General features: G+C 33.4%; 1 protein-coding gene across 1 annotated transcript; it reads right to left on the bottom strand.

The window, feature by feature from the left end:
• Positions 1–17526: 17526 nt before the first annotated feature.
• On the bottom strand, positions 17527–19815 carry LOC104647958 (ferritin-1, chloroplastic). Its single transcript, XM_010323864.4, has 8 exons — positions 19174–19815; positions 19008–19091; positions 18857–18917; positions 18689–18776; positions 18385–18446; positions 18137–18202; positions 17988–18051; positions 17527–17871 (listed from the first exon to the last, which is right to left on the bottom strand). The coding sequence occupies exons 1-8, from the start codon at positions 19452–19454 to the stop codon at positions 17822–17824; spliced, it is 756 nt and encodes a 251-aa protein (XP_010322166.1). The 5' UTR covers positions 19455–19815; the 3' UTR covers positions 17527–17821.

The following is a 19815-nucleotide window of genomic DNA, read 5'->3' as shown; positions in this document are numbered from 1 at the left end:
AAAATAACACCTTAACTTTGTAACCGTCATATTACCCACTAAGTAATTTTGAATATATATAATTATATCATTTTTCGTCCATCTGACATAGAGAGTGGTGTGCACTCTCTTAAAGAGAGTGAACAACCTAAAATAACTAATGTAATTTTATTTTTACAAGTATTTTATAATAGCATATATTTTCTTATTTTTCTTATTATTTTAACTTTTTTCCTTTTTATTTTTTCTCTTTCTTTCTTCTATCTTTTCAAAAATTCATTGTCATCTTAATTCATTGAAGCTTCTTACTTTCAATGTCACAATTTTTTACCACAACTTCACCTTCTTCTTTTTTTTAAATTACTATTAGTTTTACTTTCTTTAGTTTTAAATTTTATCTAAATATTTCTTACATTTCGAACAATTCGATAAACTCATTAGATTTCAAGATGATTAGGAAGTATCATATAGTTTTTTTATTCGATTTCAATTAAGTTCTTTCAATTTTCTAGAAATTAATTGATTCCTTTAAAATTATCATTTCTAATTTTTGAATTTATATGAAAATGAGTAATTGATGATACCTTCAAAATTTAATTTTCGTAAAAAAATAATTAATTTTGTTATCAATAATTCAATAAAGTCTAAATAATAGTATGAATTTTATAAAGAATTGACTGGAGAAGAAGAAGAAAAAGAAAAGAAAAAAATGAAAGCGAGTTTCAATTTGACATGGGGGTGGGAGGTGAAGAAAAAAAAAATGAAGGGATGAATCACTTGAAAGTGGGAGGTGGAAGATGAAATGAAATTTAAGATATATCAAAATTAAAATTCAAAAGTAAGAGAGAGAGAGAGAGAGAGAGAGAGAGAGAGAGATAAATAAAGAAAGAAAAGATAAAGGAAAAAATTTGAAATGAAAAGAAAATATATTTTAAATTAAATTAACACGTGTCATGTAATGATTGGGGTGTAAATTCACTTGCTTCTTAAAATTTGGGACTGATCAAAAAATGGTATAATAATATCTGTTCAAAATTGTTTAGTGGGTAATAGGATAATCGCAAAGCTAAGATGTCTTTATAAAAATCTGAGACAACTTTAATGGAGACTTTATGTCTTTTCTCAATGTTAAGACTCTTAAAATACATTGATGCATATATATATATTGTACTAGTTCTAGACAAGTGTGTTGCACATGTTTTTAGCTAATCGATACGTATATTCTAAAACAATATAAATAAATTTTGGAATAAAAAAAAATATTACATAAACAATGTTGTTAATGTTGTCCGCGATAACCTTCTTTTTACTTGTGATAAAGACGCCATCATTTTTGTATCTCTAAGATACAAGTTGGATAGTATATTCGGGAGCTACATGACATGTCACATCGAAAAAAGATTTTTTTTTCAAATTACTCTTCTGTTAACTCTGGTGCTAAAGATTGGTAATTTTGGTAAGTTTAGGGTGTTTGGTGTTGACACTGTTTATTTGAAAACCAATATTGGTAAAATGCCAAGCATGCTCTTCAAGACATTTCCATGAATTTGATCTCTGTAGGACAACTAGATGATAATGATTATCATAATGGCTTGTTCAATGGCCAATGGAAGCTCACCAAAGGCTCATTGACTATAGCTCGAGCAAGAAAGCATTCAAATTTATAAGTGACACAAAGATCTATTCTTTGTGATCTATAAACTTTGTGGAAAGATAGACTTTTCCAGAATTGTGGCACGAGGGTCTTAGTCATATGAGCGAGAGGGGGATCACATATTTGGCTAAGAAGAATTTGCTTGCAGATGTGAAATAAACAAATTTAAAAAAATGTGTTCATTACTTAGCTCAGAAGCAGAAAAGAGTTTCTATTCATATTTTTCCTCCTTTAAGAAAGGCTGAACTACTAGAGCTAATGCACTCTGATTTGTGTGTTCCTTTTAAAGTGAAGTCATAAAGTGGTCAAATTTACTTTGCAACTTTCATTGATGATCATTCTCGTAAGGTTTGGATATATTCTTTAAAATTCAAAGATCAAGTACTTGATGTGTTTAAAGAGTTTCAAGTCTTAGCTAAGAGACAAACATAAAAGAAATTAAAATGTATTCACACTGATAATGGTGGTGAATATATTGGTCTCTTTGATAATTACTGCAAATTGCAAGAAATTTTTAATCAAAAGATTCTTTCAAAGACTCCTCGATTAAATGGAATGACAGAAAGAATAAACAAAACTTTAGTTGAGAGAGTTAGATGTGTGCTATCAGATGCTAAATTTCAAAATTCATTTTAGCTTGAAACACTTAACAATGTTGCTTATGTTATCAATTTGTCTCTCCTTGTTGCTTTAGATAGTGATGTTCCAAACAAAGTTCGATTTACTAAGGATGTTTTTTATGATCACTTGAAAGTGTTTGAGTGTAAAGCTTGTGTGCATGTTTCAAAAGATGAGAGGTCAACATTGGGTATTAAAACTAAATAGTGCATCTTCATTGGTTATGATCAAGATGAGTTTAGATATCGCTTTTACGATTCAATTGATAAGAAGCTCATTAGAAGTCGTGATACTACGTTCTTTGAAGATCAAACTACTAAAGTTATTAGCAAGGATGAGAAAGCATATTCTCAAATTGATGTTGATCCAGTCTTTATTATTGATACATCTTTTGCACATGAAGAAATCCAAGACAACGTTGTAGATAATGATCAGTGTGTAGTACCTATAGATGCTCCTATTGATGATGGTATGGTTGATCATCCATAGCTCGTGTTGAGATGACTACTCTGTATGCTCCAGAAACCTCGTGTAGAAGATCCATTATGGAGAAAGCACAACTCAACACATTATTCTCCTAATAAGTATGTTCTTTTGACTAACATGAGAGAAACTGAAGGTTATGATGAAGTCATGTTAGGTACTCATAGAGCTAAGTGGAAAGAAGACACTGTAGACAAACGTAAGCTTTGTACTAATGTGGTAGACATGAAGCCTATTAAAGAGATCCTCCAGTTGAAGTCTATTTGACCCATTGGCTGGAGGGGGAGTTCGTTGAGCTATGACCCATGTTTTAGCCAAAGGCCCATGACATAATCCTACTTTGAAAATTATTGAAATTATTCCCATTATTTGGTTTCCAATTTTATTAGCAAGATGGGAAGAGCTATTATCTTAACCATATTCACTCGGTTTTTAGCCTTAGTTCCCATAGAGTAGTTTCATTCACATGTGTGTACTAGAGAGGGCACCAATATTAGGTCTACCGACTCATAATACTTCTACAAAGAATTAAGGGCACCATGCTTAGGTCTACATTCAAGGTTCATTAAGGATAGCTAATTGACTTTCTTAGAGAAGGTTTTCTACCATTCCGGTCCACCATCTCTAAGTCTATCATTTCACACAAAAAGGAGGCACCATCATAAGGTTTACCGCTTCAAGGTTTTGCTTTCACTTAGGGGGATAGACTCATCTGAAGGGACCAAGCTTAGGTCTACCAGTTCAATACATAGCCTAGAGGCCTCATTAATCATTCATAGAAAGGGCACCATACTTAGGTCTACTAATTTTACACATTTATTCATTCATTATTCAAGTAAAGAATGCCTAAGCTTATCAAGTCAAGAGATCACATTCAACTACTTCCATGCGTCAAGGAGAGACACCTAAGTCTACCAATCAAGATACAACATAACATATAGAGACCCTTCACATTTTAACATCAATGTTGACACCCAATTTTGACCGACCTTTGAACTTTATTAGAAATCCTATTCGATTAAATACGTATTTTAAATTTTAGAATTTTTAGTCGACTTTGCTTGAAAATTATATATTTTAGTATGTTTTATTTTATAAAATTATCGTAAATATTATAATATTTTAAAATTATTAATGAATTTCAAATGTTTTAAAATTTAAATGATTTTCTCAATTAAAATGTTTTGGCTCTTATTTACTAAAGTAAAAGAATATTGTCTTCCTTACTTTACTCTTACTCATCTATTTTTTAGTAATGAAATATTAAATTAAAAAAATCTGATTTGTCTCTCCTTATTTAAGATAAATAATAATAATATTTCTTTTCCTAATTTATTCTTGCTTATATTTGGAAGTGATATATTTTTATTTTGGCTGATTTGAATCTCCTTTTTAACAAGGAAAATAATATATTTAATTAACTCCTTTAAATATCTTTCTTCCTTATTTGTTTCCCCCTCTTTGCTATATAAATAAGACCTCTCCCTTCATCAACTCAGAGACACTCATTCACTCTCAATCAAAAAAAATTTCTCTCATCACTCTCTCTTCTCTCACTGCTCTCTTGCTACTTTAACAACACATTAATATTCCGATAAATATTCAAGTGTTCTTCGCTATTTTGCTACTTTCGAGTAAAAGATGAATCAATTTGTTTTGCTTAACCGTTATTTGATTACTTTGACAGGTTTCAAACTTGAAGTTCAAGTTGAAGATTAATTGAAGAAAGATTTATTTGTTTATTTGAATGTATATATATATATTTTTTTTTTATTTTTTGCCTATTTTATTTATTCGAATGTTGTAACAATTGTAACTCTAAAAGATCATATATATATAAAATTATTTGGGGGATCGTCTAGGGGAGGGGGAGTTATATGCTTACTTGTTCATTATAAATTTTTTAGAAATCATGCCTAGGTTTGTCTTTAACCACCTAGATTTGATATTTGTAGGTGTTATAATCTAATAAATTTTCAATTTGCTTGACGTTTTTGTTAACAAGTCTTAAAAAATAAGAACCAGAGTCCATTAATTTTTTAAATGTTAAAATCAAATCCTAATAAATCTAGTAGGCTGTTAGATGTTAAAAATATATTATAAATTCTCATTTGTCTTATCACGTAGAAACTATGCCTAAGTATTAAATTGTTCATATCATTTACAAAATCATGCATATATGTGTTACTCCTTCTTTTAAACACCTAGAAATTCATGTCTATAGGCTTGAAATAACTTTTAACATATCCGTAAAAATAAAATTTATTTGTGCATATTTGTGTCCTTCCCCATAAAATGGTCAATATTAATTCTATTTGTCTTCCTCATTCATGATGCAATATGTTTTTTTTAAAATATTTCATATCAAAGTAACATAATTTTCTTAAAAAGTCATTATTTAAACTTTGGATTGATTTTGACATTGTTTATTTTGAAAGTAAATTATAAGTACTATCTCCTAACCTATCGTTAGTGGGAAAGTCAAAGGAACTATGAGGTCTAGTTCTAATTTTTTAAAGCTGACGCATCCTCGGAAGTACCACCTACCCATGAATTTCAAAAAGAATTATGTGCATTTATGTGTAAATGTTTATGTGCCTATGTGTGAACTAAATCTTTTAAATCATTTTTCAAAAACATAAACTATTTTTAGACCGACCTCAAATCAAAATTGTTTCTATGGTGGAGGAGCGCGATCAACAATATCGTGGCATCATCCCTACAAAGAAACAAACATTTTTAAATAAAAATTCCTACTCAAAGCTTATCAATTTTCAAACTTTATTTTTGCACATATTAATTGCTTAATATTTGTCAATTTTGTATGTTAAATAAATAAATAAAAAATAATAAACTTGGTTGTTTATTATTGCTGTCTTCTAGCCTCGCATATTTAAATTAATAAAATAGCCTTAATTGTTTTATACTTGTTATCACTTAGCAAGCATATTAATGAATAATAATGAAGTGACCTTGATTGCTACTTGTAACCCCCACATAGATTGCATGAGATACGGCCGGGACCCACACTTGTGGACCTCGAGGGATGCCTAACACCTTCCCCTCGAGGTAATTTGAACCCTTACCCTAATTCTCTGGCCCGTTGACCTTAGTTAGACTTAGTTAGGTTAGATAGGCGCCCTAACGCGCCTTAATTCGTTAGGTGGCGACTCCAAAACTCAAAAATCCCAAAAGAGTTGTTAGGTCGTGCACAAAATCCGTTTTCTGCGAAAATGTGGCGCGACAGAATGGCGACTCCGTTGGGGATATTAGGTTCTTACCATTACGTGTTAACTGCTTATTTATGTGGGGTTTACTTTATTTTTGTCATTTCACTATTTGTTAGGTGCTTACCATGTTTAGCTTATTTTGTTTCCTTATTTATTGTCTTCTTTCCATGTTCCACCCTTTTCCTTTTCCTTAATTGTTTATTATCATGTTTCACCTTTTCCCTTTCCCCTTATTTGCTTACATGTTTAGTCTCGTATTCTCCTGCTTTATTTGTGTAGTTTTCATATCTTTATATGTTTAATTTCCTTTATTCATGCTTATTTATTTATTTATTGTTTATAAGCTGCCTATATGTTACCGCTTTCCAATTTAAATGCTAAATGTTTATTGTTTTGATAATTGGCATCACGCTCATACTTCCCCCAATTGGGACCCTCTTCCTTTTTTTTTTGTTCTCGTGATGTTGTGTCTTTGAACCTCTTACAACTACTCCAATCTTATTCAAATACCCATTATAGAGAGTCGGCATATGCGTGGACATAGTGGATAGTTTTACTACCGCGAAGCCACGAGCCTCTTGCATAGAATCCCTTTCAAGTCCGAGTCAAGCCACTCTTAGAAGTCCTGGTTAAGTCATACATGCTGCATAAAACCTAGGTGGTTTGACCCTTGGTGTCAATCCACATAATTAGTAGCCACCCTATTGTCTAAAGGGCCCCAACACCCTTAGACAAATTGCATATTTATGTGTCAACGTGATCATGATAATTAAATCAAGCCAGCATTGTCAAAATGGAGTTTAGAAGTCGTTTGTTACTTTGTTTGCAGAGTCATGGCTCACCCTCAGTTTCCAAACACGCAAATGGTGGTCAAAGTAAATCCCATTATGAAGATTTGGTGGAAAGATATTCAAAAAAATCAAGAGTTAGAAGCAAATAAACCGTTAGGCAGCCTCACTGCTTTGATCTCCGTAGAGTCAGATCACACTTAATCAAGGCAGAGAGAAGATGGGCTAGCAACCTCCTCAACACCGATTATGACATTATCCCAGAAATGAGGAAGCAGATTGTGCCTAACATTGGAGAGCAACATAATTGAAGTTTTTTTTATTATTCTTTTTATTCCCCATGTGTTATCCCTAGCCCTTTAGTTATCTCTAGATTGATGTAATAAATAGAAATTATTTCAATAATTGAAAGTCGTTTTATTGTCTAACTCTAAACTCCAAATTGACAAATAAGGCTTGAATTAGTTATTGTGCATCACTTATGTGTCGCTTAGGCCTACCTCTGGCTCAACGAGGCTCTTTTGCATTTAGGTCGTTTATCTTAAATAACGTGTTTGATATCTCAATTTATGCAATGTTCTAACTTGAGTTTTATTTTGCTTTTATTTATTTTACCCTTTTCCAATGGTTGATCTGTAGACCATAGTTTATCACACGCGATCAAAGGTCATTTCCTCTTCTTCCGACTGAGAATTGCAAAGGAAAAAGTGAAAGGGACTAATGCTAAGGTTATGTGCAAAAACTATTGAAAAAGTGTCTTTCAGACAAGTTGGTATCAAACCTTGAGCAGAAAATAAAGAAGTTAGAAGTAGAGTTGTTGGACATGCGTGAGTGGGCAAAGTTTTTACTCTCTGCCAATCCAACTTTGGAGACGAACATTCACTCTCCAAAATAATCTTCCTCTGGATTACTCTACCTCTCAAAGTCAACCGAGCTTCATTCAAATGCTTCTAAAAACATCTACTTTCCAAATCACCCATATCCTCCGCAAACACCATGCATATGCTCTTAAACCTCAACATCTTACTTTACACCCGCATTATCCCACTATGCAAGCTCCTCAATACGAAACACCTCTGCACCAAGTTCCTTGGCATCATGCACCTCTCATGCCATTTCCAAACCCTCCATATCAAATGTCTCTGTACCAAAGGCCTCCTATGCCATATCTTTTGGAACTACGTCAGACCTGATTCCCGTTTAGGAGGGGATACGTAGGCGCTCCTATGGGGTTCGGTCTTATCATAAATAAAACCTTTATTTTCCCCTTCTATTGATAACTGGGGCAGAATTTTTGAGAGGTTCTCAAAAATTCCATCAAGATTTCTTCTTGCGCATCTCCATACTGGGGCAGAATTTTTGAATAAACTCAAAAATTCCATCAAAAACATCTTCTCAACAACTGGGGCAGAATTTTGAGAGGATCTCAAAATTGCTAAAAATCAAGACCGGGTAGAAATTTTTAAGAGAATCTCAAAAAATCCAACAGTCGAGCTACAACTACAACAGATCAGAATAACAGAAGTTCTACACTGGGGCAGAAATTTCGAGAAAATCTCAAAATTTTCGATAATTCTCGGAAGAGAATTCTATCAGACACCAAAGAAGCACGCTGTGCCAAATCATGGATACAGATCAACCTCTCCTTCAAACTAACTATTTTTCTTTGAATGTAGAAAATACAGGTACATATACAAAGGCAGTTTCAACAATCAACATGCCACTTTTGAGCCCGACAAATGACACTCGACCCTTCCAACAAGGCAAATGTCCAAGCTACTACATAACCTCATCATTCAATTATGAAGTTGCACTATGCCCGAGATCTAGGCTTGCATGACTACATTATGCCCGAGATCACACTATGCTCGAGAAATGCATCATAGCATGTGCCCGAAGAAATGCATCATTGCATTGTGCCCGAAGAAATACATCATCGCATATGTCCAATATTGACTTATGCTCGAAGAATTGCATTATTGCATGCGCTCGATATTTTATGTGCCCAAAGAAATGCACCATTACATATGCTCGATACTGCATGTGCCCAATATTACATTATGCCCGAAGAAGTGCATCATTGCATTGTGCTCGATATTGCATGTGGCCGAAGAAATGCATCATTGCATGTGCTCGATATTGCATGTGCCCGAAGAAATGCATCATCGCATTGTGCCCGAAGTTTGCATAACCTCAAGATTGCATCGTGCTCGAAGTTTACATGTGCCCGAATCAAATCAAGTCATAAGTATCAACAGATGTCAAAAACAGATACGCTCTCTTTACTCATTATTTATATTTCAAAGGCGTCATCCTCCAAAGGCGTCATCTTTCATGGCCTGCGGACTTCATGTCATGGCCTGAGGACTTATCTTATGCTTACCATGTCCTTAAGGCGTCATAGTCTAAAGGCATCATCCTCATGGCTTGCGGACATCATATCATGGCCTAAGGGTTTAATTTCTGTCTATCATTGATCCGAAGGTGTCATAGTCTAAAGGCGTCATTTTCATGGCCTACAGACAACATTTTTCATGACCTGAGGATATACTTTGCATATCATGGCCCTAGACATCACAGCCTAAGACGTCATTTTTTTTCATGATCTTAAGGCAAACATTCATGGTCTATATGGGAAATTGCATCATGTTTACATTTACCGCTTTTTCTGCTCTAATTACTCTATTACAAGTTACAGTTATGCAGATTACAGACAAAGTCGCCGTTTGAACGACTGTTCACTTATTTACAAAATAAAGGCTCCGATAAATTCTTGGCTACTCGCACTATCGTTTCGCTACTCATCTATCATTCAGGCTACCATGAAGATATCTTCGGATTCAACTCGCCACTGTGACTTTCTATCTCTTCAGCTAGGCTCGTCCGCCTTACAATACGACATCTAGGCTCGTCCGCCTTACAATGTGACATCTAGGCTCGTCCGCCTTACAATGTGACATCTAGGCTCGTCCGCCTTACAATGTGACATCTAGGCTCGTCCGCCTTACAATACGACATCTAGGCTCGTCCGCGTTACAATAGGACATTCAGGCTCTTCCGCCTTACAATAGGATATTCAGGCTCTTCCGCCTTACAATAGGATGTTTAGGCTCTTCCGCCTTACAATAGGATGTTTAGGTTCGTATGCCTTACAATACGACATTTAGGCTCGTCTGCCTTATAATACGACATTTAGGGCCTTCCGCCTTACAATAGGATGTTTAGGCTCTTCTGTCTTACAATAGGATGTTTAGGCTCGTCTGCCTTACAATACGACATTTAGGCTCGTCTGCCTTATAATACGACATTTAGGCCCTTCCGCCTTACAATAGGATGTTTGGGCTCTTCCGCCTTACAAAAGGATGTTTAGGCTCGTCTGCCTTACAATACGACATTTAGTCTCGTCTCTCCTTACAACTAGACATTTTGCTTATATTATTATATTTATATACTATCAAATATTTTGGAGTTTGACGTTATTCTTCAGAGATGGGTTTCAATCCTTAAAGAAGTTAAAGACCGTCAAGGTTTGCACTACGTCTCAAAGCAGATACGCTCCTTATCACCTCTTGTCATTTATTTAGAACTCATTTTTTATCATTATTGGTCATACTTTATCTATTCATAAGCTAACATTTTATCTAGAATTTGCAGATATAATCGATCGCCCTTGATCACAATTATCATGCTATCCTCTATCACAACAAAGACTCTATCAATTCTTCAAACCCCGAGCTTCGCGCAAAGGCTGATAGCCTCACTCTATCACGCTCTTCCTGTATCTGTCACGCTCTTCTAGCCTCTCAATCTCTCTTCTCGCTACTCTAATTTTATCCATTCAAGCCGATATCGTGCCTTCCGAACACCTTAGCGCTCTTTCAACTTTTAAGAGCTTCATTTGCTCTTGAATCTAGAACTACACACGACCTGATTCTCGTATAATCAGAGATATGTAGGCGGCTTAATACCAAAGTCTCGGTCGTACCCTTTTCAACTCTATATCGTTTCAATTGATCCAACTGACATCTTTCGCCGGTCGGACAAAATCGGCTACTAAGTCAACGTTGGTTGCCTGACAATTCATTCTTCATTTTCAATCAACCAAGGGGCAGCTGTTGACACCCAATTTTGACCGACCTTTGAACTTTATTAGAAATCCTATTCGATTAAATACGTATTTTAAATTTTAGAATTTTTAGTCGACTTTGCTTGAAAATTATATATTTTAGTATGTTTTATTTTATAAAATTATCGTAAATATTATAATATTTTAAAATTATTAATGAATTTCAAATGTTTTAAAATTTAAATGATTTTCTCAATTAAAATGTTTTGGCTCTTATTTATTAAAGTAAAAGAATATTATCTTCCTTACTTTACTCTTACTCATCTATTTTTTTAGTAATGAAATATTAAATTAAAAAAATCTGATTTGTCTCTCCTTATTTAAGATAAATAATAATAATATTTCTCTTCCTAATTTATTCTTGCTTATATTTGGAAGTGATATATTTTTATTTTGACTGATTTGAATCTCCTTTTTAATAAGGAAAATAATATATTTAATTAACTCCTTTAAATATCTTTCTTCCTTATTTGTTTCCCCCTCTTTGCTATATAAATAAGACCCCTCCCTTCATCAACTCAGAGACACTCATTCACTCTCAATCAAAAAAAATTTCTCTTATCACTCTCTCTTCTCTCACTGCTCTCTTGCTACTTTAACAACACATTAATATTCCGATAAATATATAAGTGTTCTTCGCTATTTTGCTACTTTCGAGTAAAAGGTGAATCAATTTGTTTTGCTTAACCGTTATTTGATTACTTTGACAGGTTTTAAACTTGAAGTTCAAGTTGAAGATTAATTGAAGAAAGATTTATTTGTTTATTTGAATGTATATATATATATATATTTTTTATTTTTTGCCTATTTTATTTATTCGAATGTTGTAACAATTGTAACTCTAAAAGATCATATATATATAAAATTATTTGGGGGATCGTCTAGGGTAGGGGAGGGGGAGTTATATGCTTACTTGTTCATTATAAATTTTTTAGAAATCATGCCTAGGTTTGTCTTTAACCACCTAGATTTGATATTTGTAGGTGTTATAATCTAATCAATTTTCAATTTGCTTGACGTTTTTGTTAACAAGTCATAAAAAATAAGAACTAGAGTCCATTAATTTTTTAAATGTTAAAATCAAATCCTAATAAATCTAGTAGGTTGTTAGATGTTAAAAATATATTATAAATTCTCATTTATCTTATCACGTAGAAACTATGCCTAAGTATTAAATTGTTCATATCATTTACAAAATCATGCATATATATGTTACTCCTTCTTTTAAACACCTAGAAATTCATGTCTATAGGCTTGAAATAACTTTTAACATATCCGTAAAAATAAAATTTATTTGTGCATATTTGTGTCCTTCCCCATAAAATGGTCAATATTAATTCTATTTGTCTTCCTCATTCATGATGCAATATGTTTTTTTTTAATAATACTAATTTAGAATCATTTCATGCATTTAACTTGGCTTTAAAAATATTTCATATCAAAACCGTGTAACATAATTTTCTTAAAAAGTCATTATTTAAACTTTGGATTGATTTTGACATTGTTTATTTTGAAAGTAAATTATAAGTACTATCTCCTAACCTATCGTTAGTGGGAAAGTCAAAGGAACTATGAGGTCTAGTTCTAATTTTTTAAACCTGACGCATCCTCGGAAGTACCACCTACCCATGAATTTCAAAAAGAATTATGTGCATTTATGTGTAAATGTTTATGTGCCTATGTGTGAACTAAATCTTTTAAATCATTTTCAAAAACATAAACTATTTTTAGACCGACCTCAAATCAAAATTGTTTCTATGGTGGAGGAGCGCGATCAACAATATCGTGGCATCATCCCTACAAAGAAACAAACATTTTTAAATAAAAATTCCTACTCAAAGCTTATCAATTTTCAAACTTTATTTTTGCACATATTAATTGCTTAATATTTGCCAATTTTGTATGTTAAATAAATAAATAAAAAATAATAAACTTGGTTGTTTATTATTGCTGTCTTCTAGCCTCGCATATTTAAATTAATAAAATAGCCTTAATTGTTTTATACTTGTTATCACTTAGCAAGCATATTAATGAATAATAATGAAGTGACCTTGATTGCTACTTGTAACCCCCACATAGATTGCATGAGATACGGCCGGGACCCACACTTGTGGACCTCGAGGGATGCCTAACACCTTCCCCTCGAGGTAATTTGAACCCTTACCCTAATTCTCTGGCCCGTTGACCTTAGTTAGACTTAGTTAGGTTAGATAGGCGCCCTAACGCGCCTTAATTCGTTAGGTGGCGACTCCAAAACTCAAAAATCCCAAAAGAGTTGTTAGGTCGTGCACAAAACCCGTTTTCTGCGAAAATGGGGCGCGACAATCAACACATATGAGCATTAAGAGAGAACTTACCTCAAATCACAATAGAATAATACTTTATACAAGATCTCATTTAAATCATATGAACACCTTCACATTATATTCTCACATATACCTTACCATGATAATACTCCCATTTACCATATAATACCTTCAAGACCATGATCACAATACATATACAATAAGTAAATACCTTCACCATAAGTGGATCAAACCATACAAGAACAATTTCATTATAATAAGAGAATCAAGTCAACTTACCCTTCACCCAAGCCATGATCACTATTACTCAAGTATCCAACAATTCATCATAAATAGGTATATATAACAATAGATATTAACAACACAATACAATCTAAACACAACTCTAACAAAATCCAATTATAATCATAACATCCACTTTATAAGTCAACTTTAGGGATTTAGTGAAATCATGGTTTCATAGAATTTTTCACCTTAAAATCATCAATTAACAATCAATATAATCATAGTCATCAATTGAAAATGTTTGATGCAAGAACCCATGAGTTTGAGTAAGAAGTGGTGTTCTTCACAAACTTTGGAAACTTGAAAACTATTTTGAGATTGACTCTAGGGTGAAACTTGCCCTAGATAAAGGATCACCATACCTTAATAGTTGAAAACCCATGAAAATTGAAGAAGAAAGCTTTTGAAATCTCCTCTCCTAGCTTGAACTTGACCTTGACTTTTAATGGTGTTCTTGAGAGAACTTTTTGGGAGGGAAGAGTTTTGATTTAGGTGGTCAAGTCTAAATGAGGGTTTAATTGATTTAATATATTTAAAATACCTAAAAACACTAAAAATAACCTCTTATGCATCTAATTATCCAAGGGTAGAATTTATCTAATCACCCTTTGCTGGGCTGACTTGCACCAGTAAAATATTGGTGACTTACGAGACCTCCACCTACAAACTGTAGTTGGAGTGACAGACCATCCAGTCATGTCGTGATTTTGGTAAGAGACTTGGCCATGGGATCTAAGGATCCCTAGTCTAAGTATTGACCTATGAAGGAATACTTACTGACCGTAAGTGGACCTACTGGTCATAGGTGGCCAACCGTAGGTCACCAGTCTTTGGCAGCTTTTGGGTTTAACTTAGGGTCCTCCTCAAGGACCCTTAGGGTGGTCCTTTGGGAGTCGTACCCAAACGTTTAACTCATACACTAGTTCAATCAGGTAATATGGTCTCTTATAGAAGTTTTAGACTCCAAACAACACAACAACTTCAATAACAACAAACTAGACACACTAGCACCAAACGACTAGCGTCCAAATGTCATGGACGTCTCTTGACATTTGACCTCAGAACTCTTAAATCAAACTTTAAGAGTTATTTATCATCATTTTAACAAGTTACCAACTTATAAAACACATGTGAAGCTCTAGTTCATCCTATTTCATTTTTAGGGTTGTTAAAGTTTTGGACTGATAGTCCATAAATAAAGGTATAATATCAGTAGGGTACAAATAAATTATTATGCGATAGTATAACCTAAGATATAAAGTGTGGCTTATGCCTTGGGCATAAATGTTTTCCGCAAAAGTCCAGACATTATTGAGATGTTTTATCCTATGGAGGATGCAATTAGGTTTGTTTTGATCTGACAACATATGAAAAACTTGAATGCATATAATGAATAATTATCATGTCTAGCTAGACAATGATGAAGGCTATATGAAAATCCTTTAAGAAATAAAGGTGATTGAAACAAATAAAAATTTGAAAGAATTTTTTTAATAGAGCTTCAAGAATCCTTATATGGATTGAAATAATCAAGGAAGAAAAGGGTACACAAAGAATGACCCTAATTATCCTTACATTTCTATGAAAAGGTCAGGATCTGAATTTGTTATTTATAATTGTGCTTGACTTGAACATTATAAACACTCTTAAAGGGCTTTCAAAAGTTGTTGAGTTTTTTAGAAGGGGATCTAAAATGAAAAGATCTCAGAATTTTGTTTTGACCTACAGATTGAGAATTTGACGAATGAAATATTTGTCCATCAATCAATATACAAAAATAGTTTTGATGCAATTTTATATGGATAAATCACATTCATTGAGTACCCCAATGATTATGAGATCGCTTGACATGAATAATGATTCATTTTGATCTCAAAAGAAAGATGAAGAGTTTGTGATGATGAAACTTAATATCTTAGTGCAATTAGGGCACTAATGCATCTTGCTAACAATACTTAACCAGATATATATTTTGCAGTAAATTTACTGGTAAGATTAAGTTCCTCCCAACTAAAGGACATTAAAATGGTATTAAGCACATAGTTGAATAACTTCAATGGACCATAGACATGAATTTTTTTTAATTTCGATGACTTCAAGTCAGAGCTGATTGGTTGCGCAGATGCAAAATGTTTATTTGATCCGCATAAAGCTCAGTCTCAAATACGCTATTTGTTTATGTGTGGAGACACAATAATATCTTGGTGATCATTGAAGTAAATGTTTGTAGCCTCCATACTGAAGTAATAGCCTCCATAAAGCAAATCGAGAGTGCCTCTGGTTGAGATCAATGACACACTATATTTAGGAAATATGTAGTTTTTCATTGAAAAAGAATATACCAACTTCAGTGTATGAAGATAATCAATTGCAAATGAAAGTGTCCACAAGATGATTATTATTGTGAACAAGTTAAATGGACAATTTACTTGCAATTACGAGGTCATTACAAGTAGAATGATATTCAAAAATGTATTCGGCTAAGCTCAAAACCTCGTCATATCCATGAAATAAGACAATGATATATCAGGATGGGTTCAACCATGCAACATCTTCGTGAAGTTGGTATATAAGATTGGATGACATCATCACAACAAATTAAGTGATGTTTTAATCAGAGGAAGTAAAATACGCGTTTCACTCTTTTTTTCTTGACCGAGTTTTTGTCCCACTGAATTTTCCTGGCATGGTTTTTAATGAGGCAACAAATAATGCATATGAAAAGATATGTGTACTCTTTTTCTTTCAGTAAAATTTTTCCCACATGATTTTCTAGGAAAGTTTTAATGAGACACATTATCTATAGACATCCAACGGAGAGTGTTATAAATTCATAGAATTATAAATTGTCCATTTAATTACTTTAAGAATTATGATGAATTCATGTATGTATAATTCCAAGGTGATATAAACTTTGGTGGATAATTATGTATCTACTAGTGAGACATTTATCATAGTGATCTTTGGAGTGATATCTCAACACTATAAATAGAGATATCATTCATCTTTTGTAGTACATACTTGAATAGAAGAATATCATCTTCTTCATCTACTTCTCTTCTCTTCTTCTCTTTATATTTATATCATTGAGCTTGATTTTATAACAATATATATTTTTATATTTTCTTGAAAAGAACAATGTCAAAGACTAACATAATTCATAAAATGGAAACAAAAAGACTAATTAGGCACTCTGGTCATGGTATATATTGAATACCAAACCGTAATTCATTGGGTTCGATTTAGTTCTACGCATGAGCCGATAAAAGCATTTCCGCCAGGCACCAGGCAAGATGGATGAGCTTTTGTATTTACTAAGAGCGTTAACAATAATTGAGGTTCCTTCATTAAAAGCTTGGAATCATTTACAAATGTGAGATTTAACGGTTAACCGATGTGTCTAAAGTCATTAAGCTTATAAATTTCGTCATCAAAACAATCTCGCCAACCGAATTCTATGGTGACAAAGACAGTGACAAGCAAGGATAGCTCGACAATACTAAAAAAAAGACATGTATCGTAGGTCCTCAAATTTAAGAGGTCTCATTTTTTATAATAATAAGTTATTATTTTATAACAAATATATCTAATAAAAAATAATTTAAAATAAAAATGATTATATTATCAAATGAAAATTAGAGGAATAAATTACATAAAAATTATTAACAGTTTGATTTTTATTTTAGGCCATTGATCTGCAACGCCTAACTTTGAAAAATCAAAACCAAGAAAAGCCTAACCAATTAAAAATCAAAACCAAAAGAAAAACCCAACTTTTGAAAATAAAAACCAAAGATCGACCGACGAACCCAAAAGTAATTGAATTAATGGCCAACAATACCGTCATTTCTTAAATCTAACATCTAATTTACCTTCTCGGTTATACTTGTCACTCCTGGAAGGAATGGGGAGAACTGTTACCAAACTATATTGAAATAAATGCCCAGAATTCCTAGATGACAAGACTGGAAATATATGTAGGTAACAAGTCAGAAACAACCAAGAACCAGCCTGACGATAAAATGCTATAAGTTGCAGAAATATGTCAAAACATGAGTTGAAAGATGAAACAAAAGGAAATTTACTAGAATTTGATAGAATGCTGCTCACTGGTGCATTTCAGGTTCAAGCAAGATAGATGATAGCATAGATGGTAAGTAATCAAACTCCAAAGTACTTGGAAAACTAGCACAACTGACTAGATCAATCTACTAGATCACTCTTGTATGCACTTGCTAATAATCTATTAATAAGAAGAAGCTCATACTCTCAGATTAGCCCATTCTAATATCCAAATTTACCCAGACAACAGTGGAAAAATACAAATGGTAAGCGAAATTCTATCTTCTCCTTCAAGCAGCAGCTCCCTCTTGCAGCAACATCTGATCGAAATGCCAGACACCTATATCACAACCAAAGAGGTAATGTTAAGATGAGGGGAACACAATATAGATATATGACGGCGGTGTATTTCAGAATGAAAAAAATACAATCGTTAAACAGGGTATGCAATCCTACCATGTCCTTGGCCAACTCTTCTCAGCTGAGCAACATATTCAGAGATCTTCTTGATAGCTTCCACCTAAAATTAGTAAAGCAACATCTTAAATTTGTATAGCTACAAAATGAATCTCAAAATCTTCAAATAAGCGGTAATACTGCATCACCTGTTCACCCAAGAACTCGCTTTCAACAAAATCAGCCAATTGCACATCATTGTTTCGTGAGGCTACCTGTTTTTTTTAAAGAGTTTATCAACGTCAATAAAAAACCTAAAAGGGACAGATTCTAAAAATAGGCAGATGCACTGTTGCAATTCAAAACTTGTCGTTTTCATCACAAAAATCTACAATTCTTGTCAAAATATATCAAGATCTAAGTAGATACAACCAACAAGCATGACAAGGGAACTCACAGCATGGACGTTTAGAAGTTTTTCATTTGTCAACTTCTCCAGAGACAGCGCAAGCTCCATCGCTACAGAGTAATTAAAAATCAGTGGTTGAACAGAATGTAACAATTCTAAATTCACGAGAAGCAACACAAATATACAGTAATTAATAGGAATCTGAGTGTACAAAACAATTCACAATAAATATGCACCGAACACCCCATTTAATAGCCCACAAGTAATCCATTTCCAAGTTGACAGAGACAACCATTTGTACATAGTAGTAGATTTAACTCTATACAGCTAGGAGAAATGGAGCTAAACTTACCATACAATGCATCCCCCTTCTCAACATGATCAAACTCAGTAAGTGGCATCAACATAGACTGCAGCTTCACCTTCCCACCACGCTTGTTCTACAAACAAGAAAAAACACAAAATATTAGAAACCATAACCCCAGCCGGAGATTCATCATAATACCGAATCGTCAAACACCTGGTATTCCATAAATTTCTCAGCATGTTCCCTTTCCTCTGCACTAGATTCCTTGAAAAACCTAAAGTCAAGAAAACCAGAATGAAAACACACCTAACAAATCCACAGACAAAGAAAATCAAAATATCAAAAGGGTTTCTAGAAAAATTACTTGGCTAGACCCTTGAGAGCAACGTTGTCTCGATCAAAATAGGCGTACATAGCATGATAAACGTAAGAAACATTGTATTCCACACTGAAGATCCAAAAACAAAACGCATTAACACCAACAGATTCAAAACACAAAAACAATTACAAAAATTATAAAACAAACCCACTTGATCTGTTCATTAATAGCAGCTTCAGATTCATCGCAGTATTTCTGTCGGGCAAGAGAGGCTTGTGGAAGAGAAGGGACAAGCATAAACTCTTTCTTCAACTCCTCAAAAGGCTCAAACACAACCCCTGTCAAGGGCTTATGGTTTGTCCCCTTTGAAGCACAAACCATGAACCCATTTCCACTTTTAGCAGAAAAACTCTTGTGGGTTAACAGATTTTCCCCATTTGTAGACTTAGGTGTGTTCAATAGAGCAAAAGCTGGAGCAACCTTGAGAAGCATGATGGAAAATTAGGGTTATGAATAAACAGGGGAGAAAATTCAGTGTGTGGTGATGACTGATGATAGGAAAAAGGGGAAATGAACCGTACAGATATAGTAAGAGCTGAGTAGACTGAAGACGATGAGGACCGTTGGATGGATTTACAAGTGGATGGATAGGATTAATTTGCGGACAGGAGCGCGTGGTTGGCTTGTGCCGTATCTGGATTTACTGCACTAAAACTTTCTTTTCCCAAAAAGACAAAAAGATAAGAAGGAAAAGTTGGTGCAACTTTTCAATTGATTTTGGAACGATAAAAGATTCTCTAAATTTTATTTTTATTTTAAAAATTATTCATTACTTTGAAATTTCAAATTTAAT

The sequence above is a fragment of the Solanum lycopersicum genome, chromosome 6 (genome assembly GCF_036512215.1).
Source record: "Solanum lycopersicum chromosome 6, SLM_r2.1".
NCBI lineage: Eukaryota > Viridiplantae > Streptophyta > Magnoliopsida > Solanales > Solanaceae > Solanum > Solanum lycopersicum.
The sequence above is the reverse complement of the archived record's forward strand: the minus strand, read 5'-3'. Positions and strand labels throughout refer to the sequence as shown.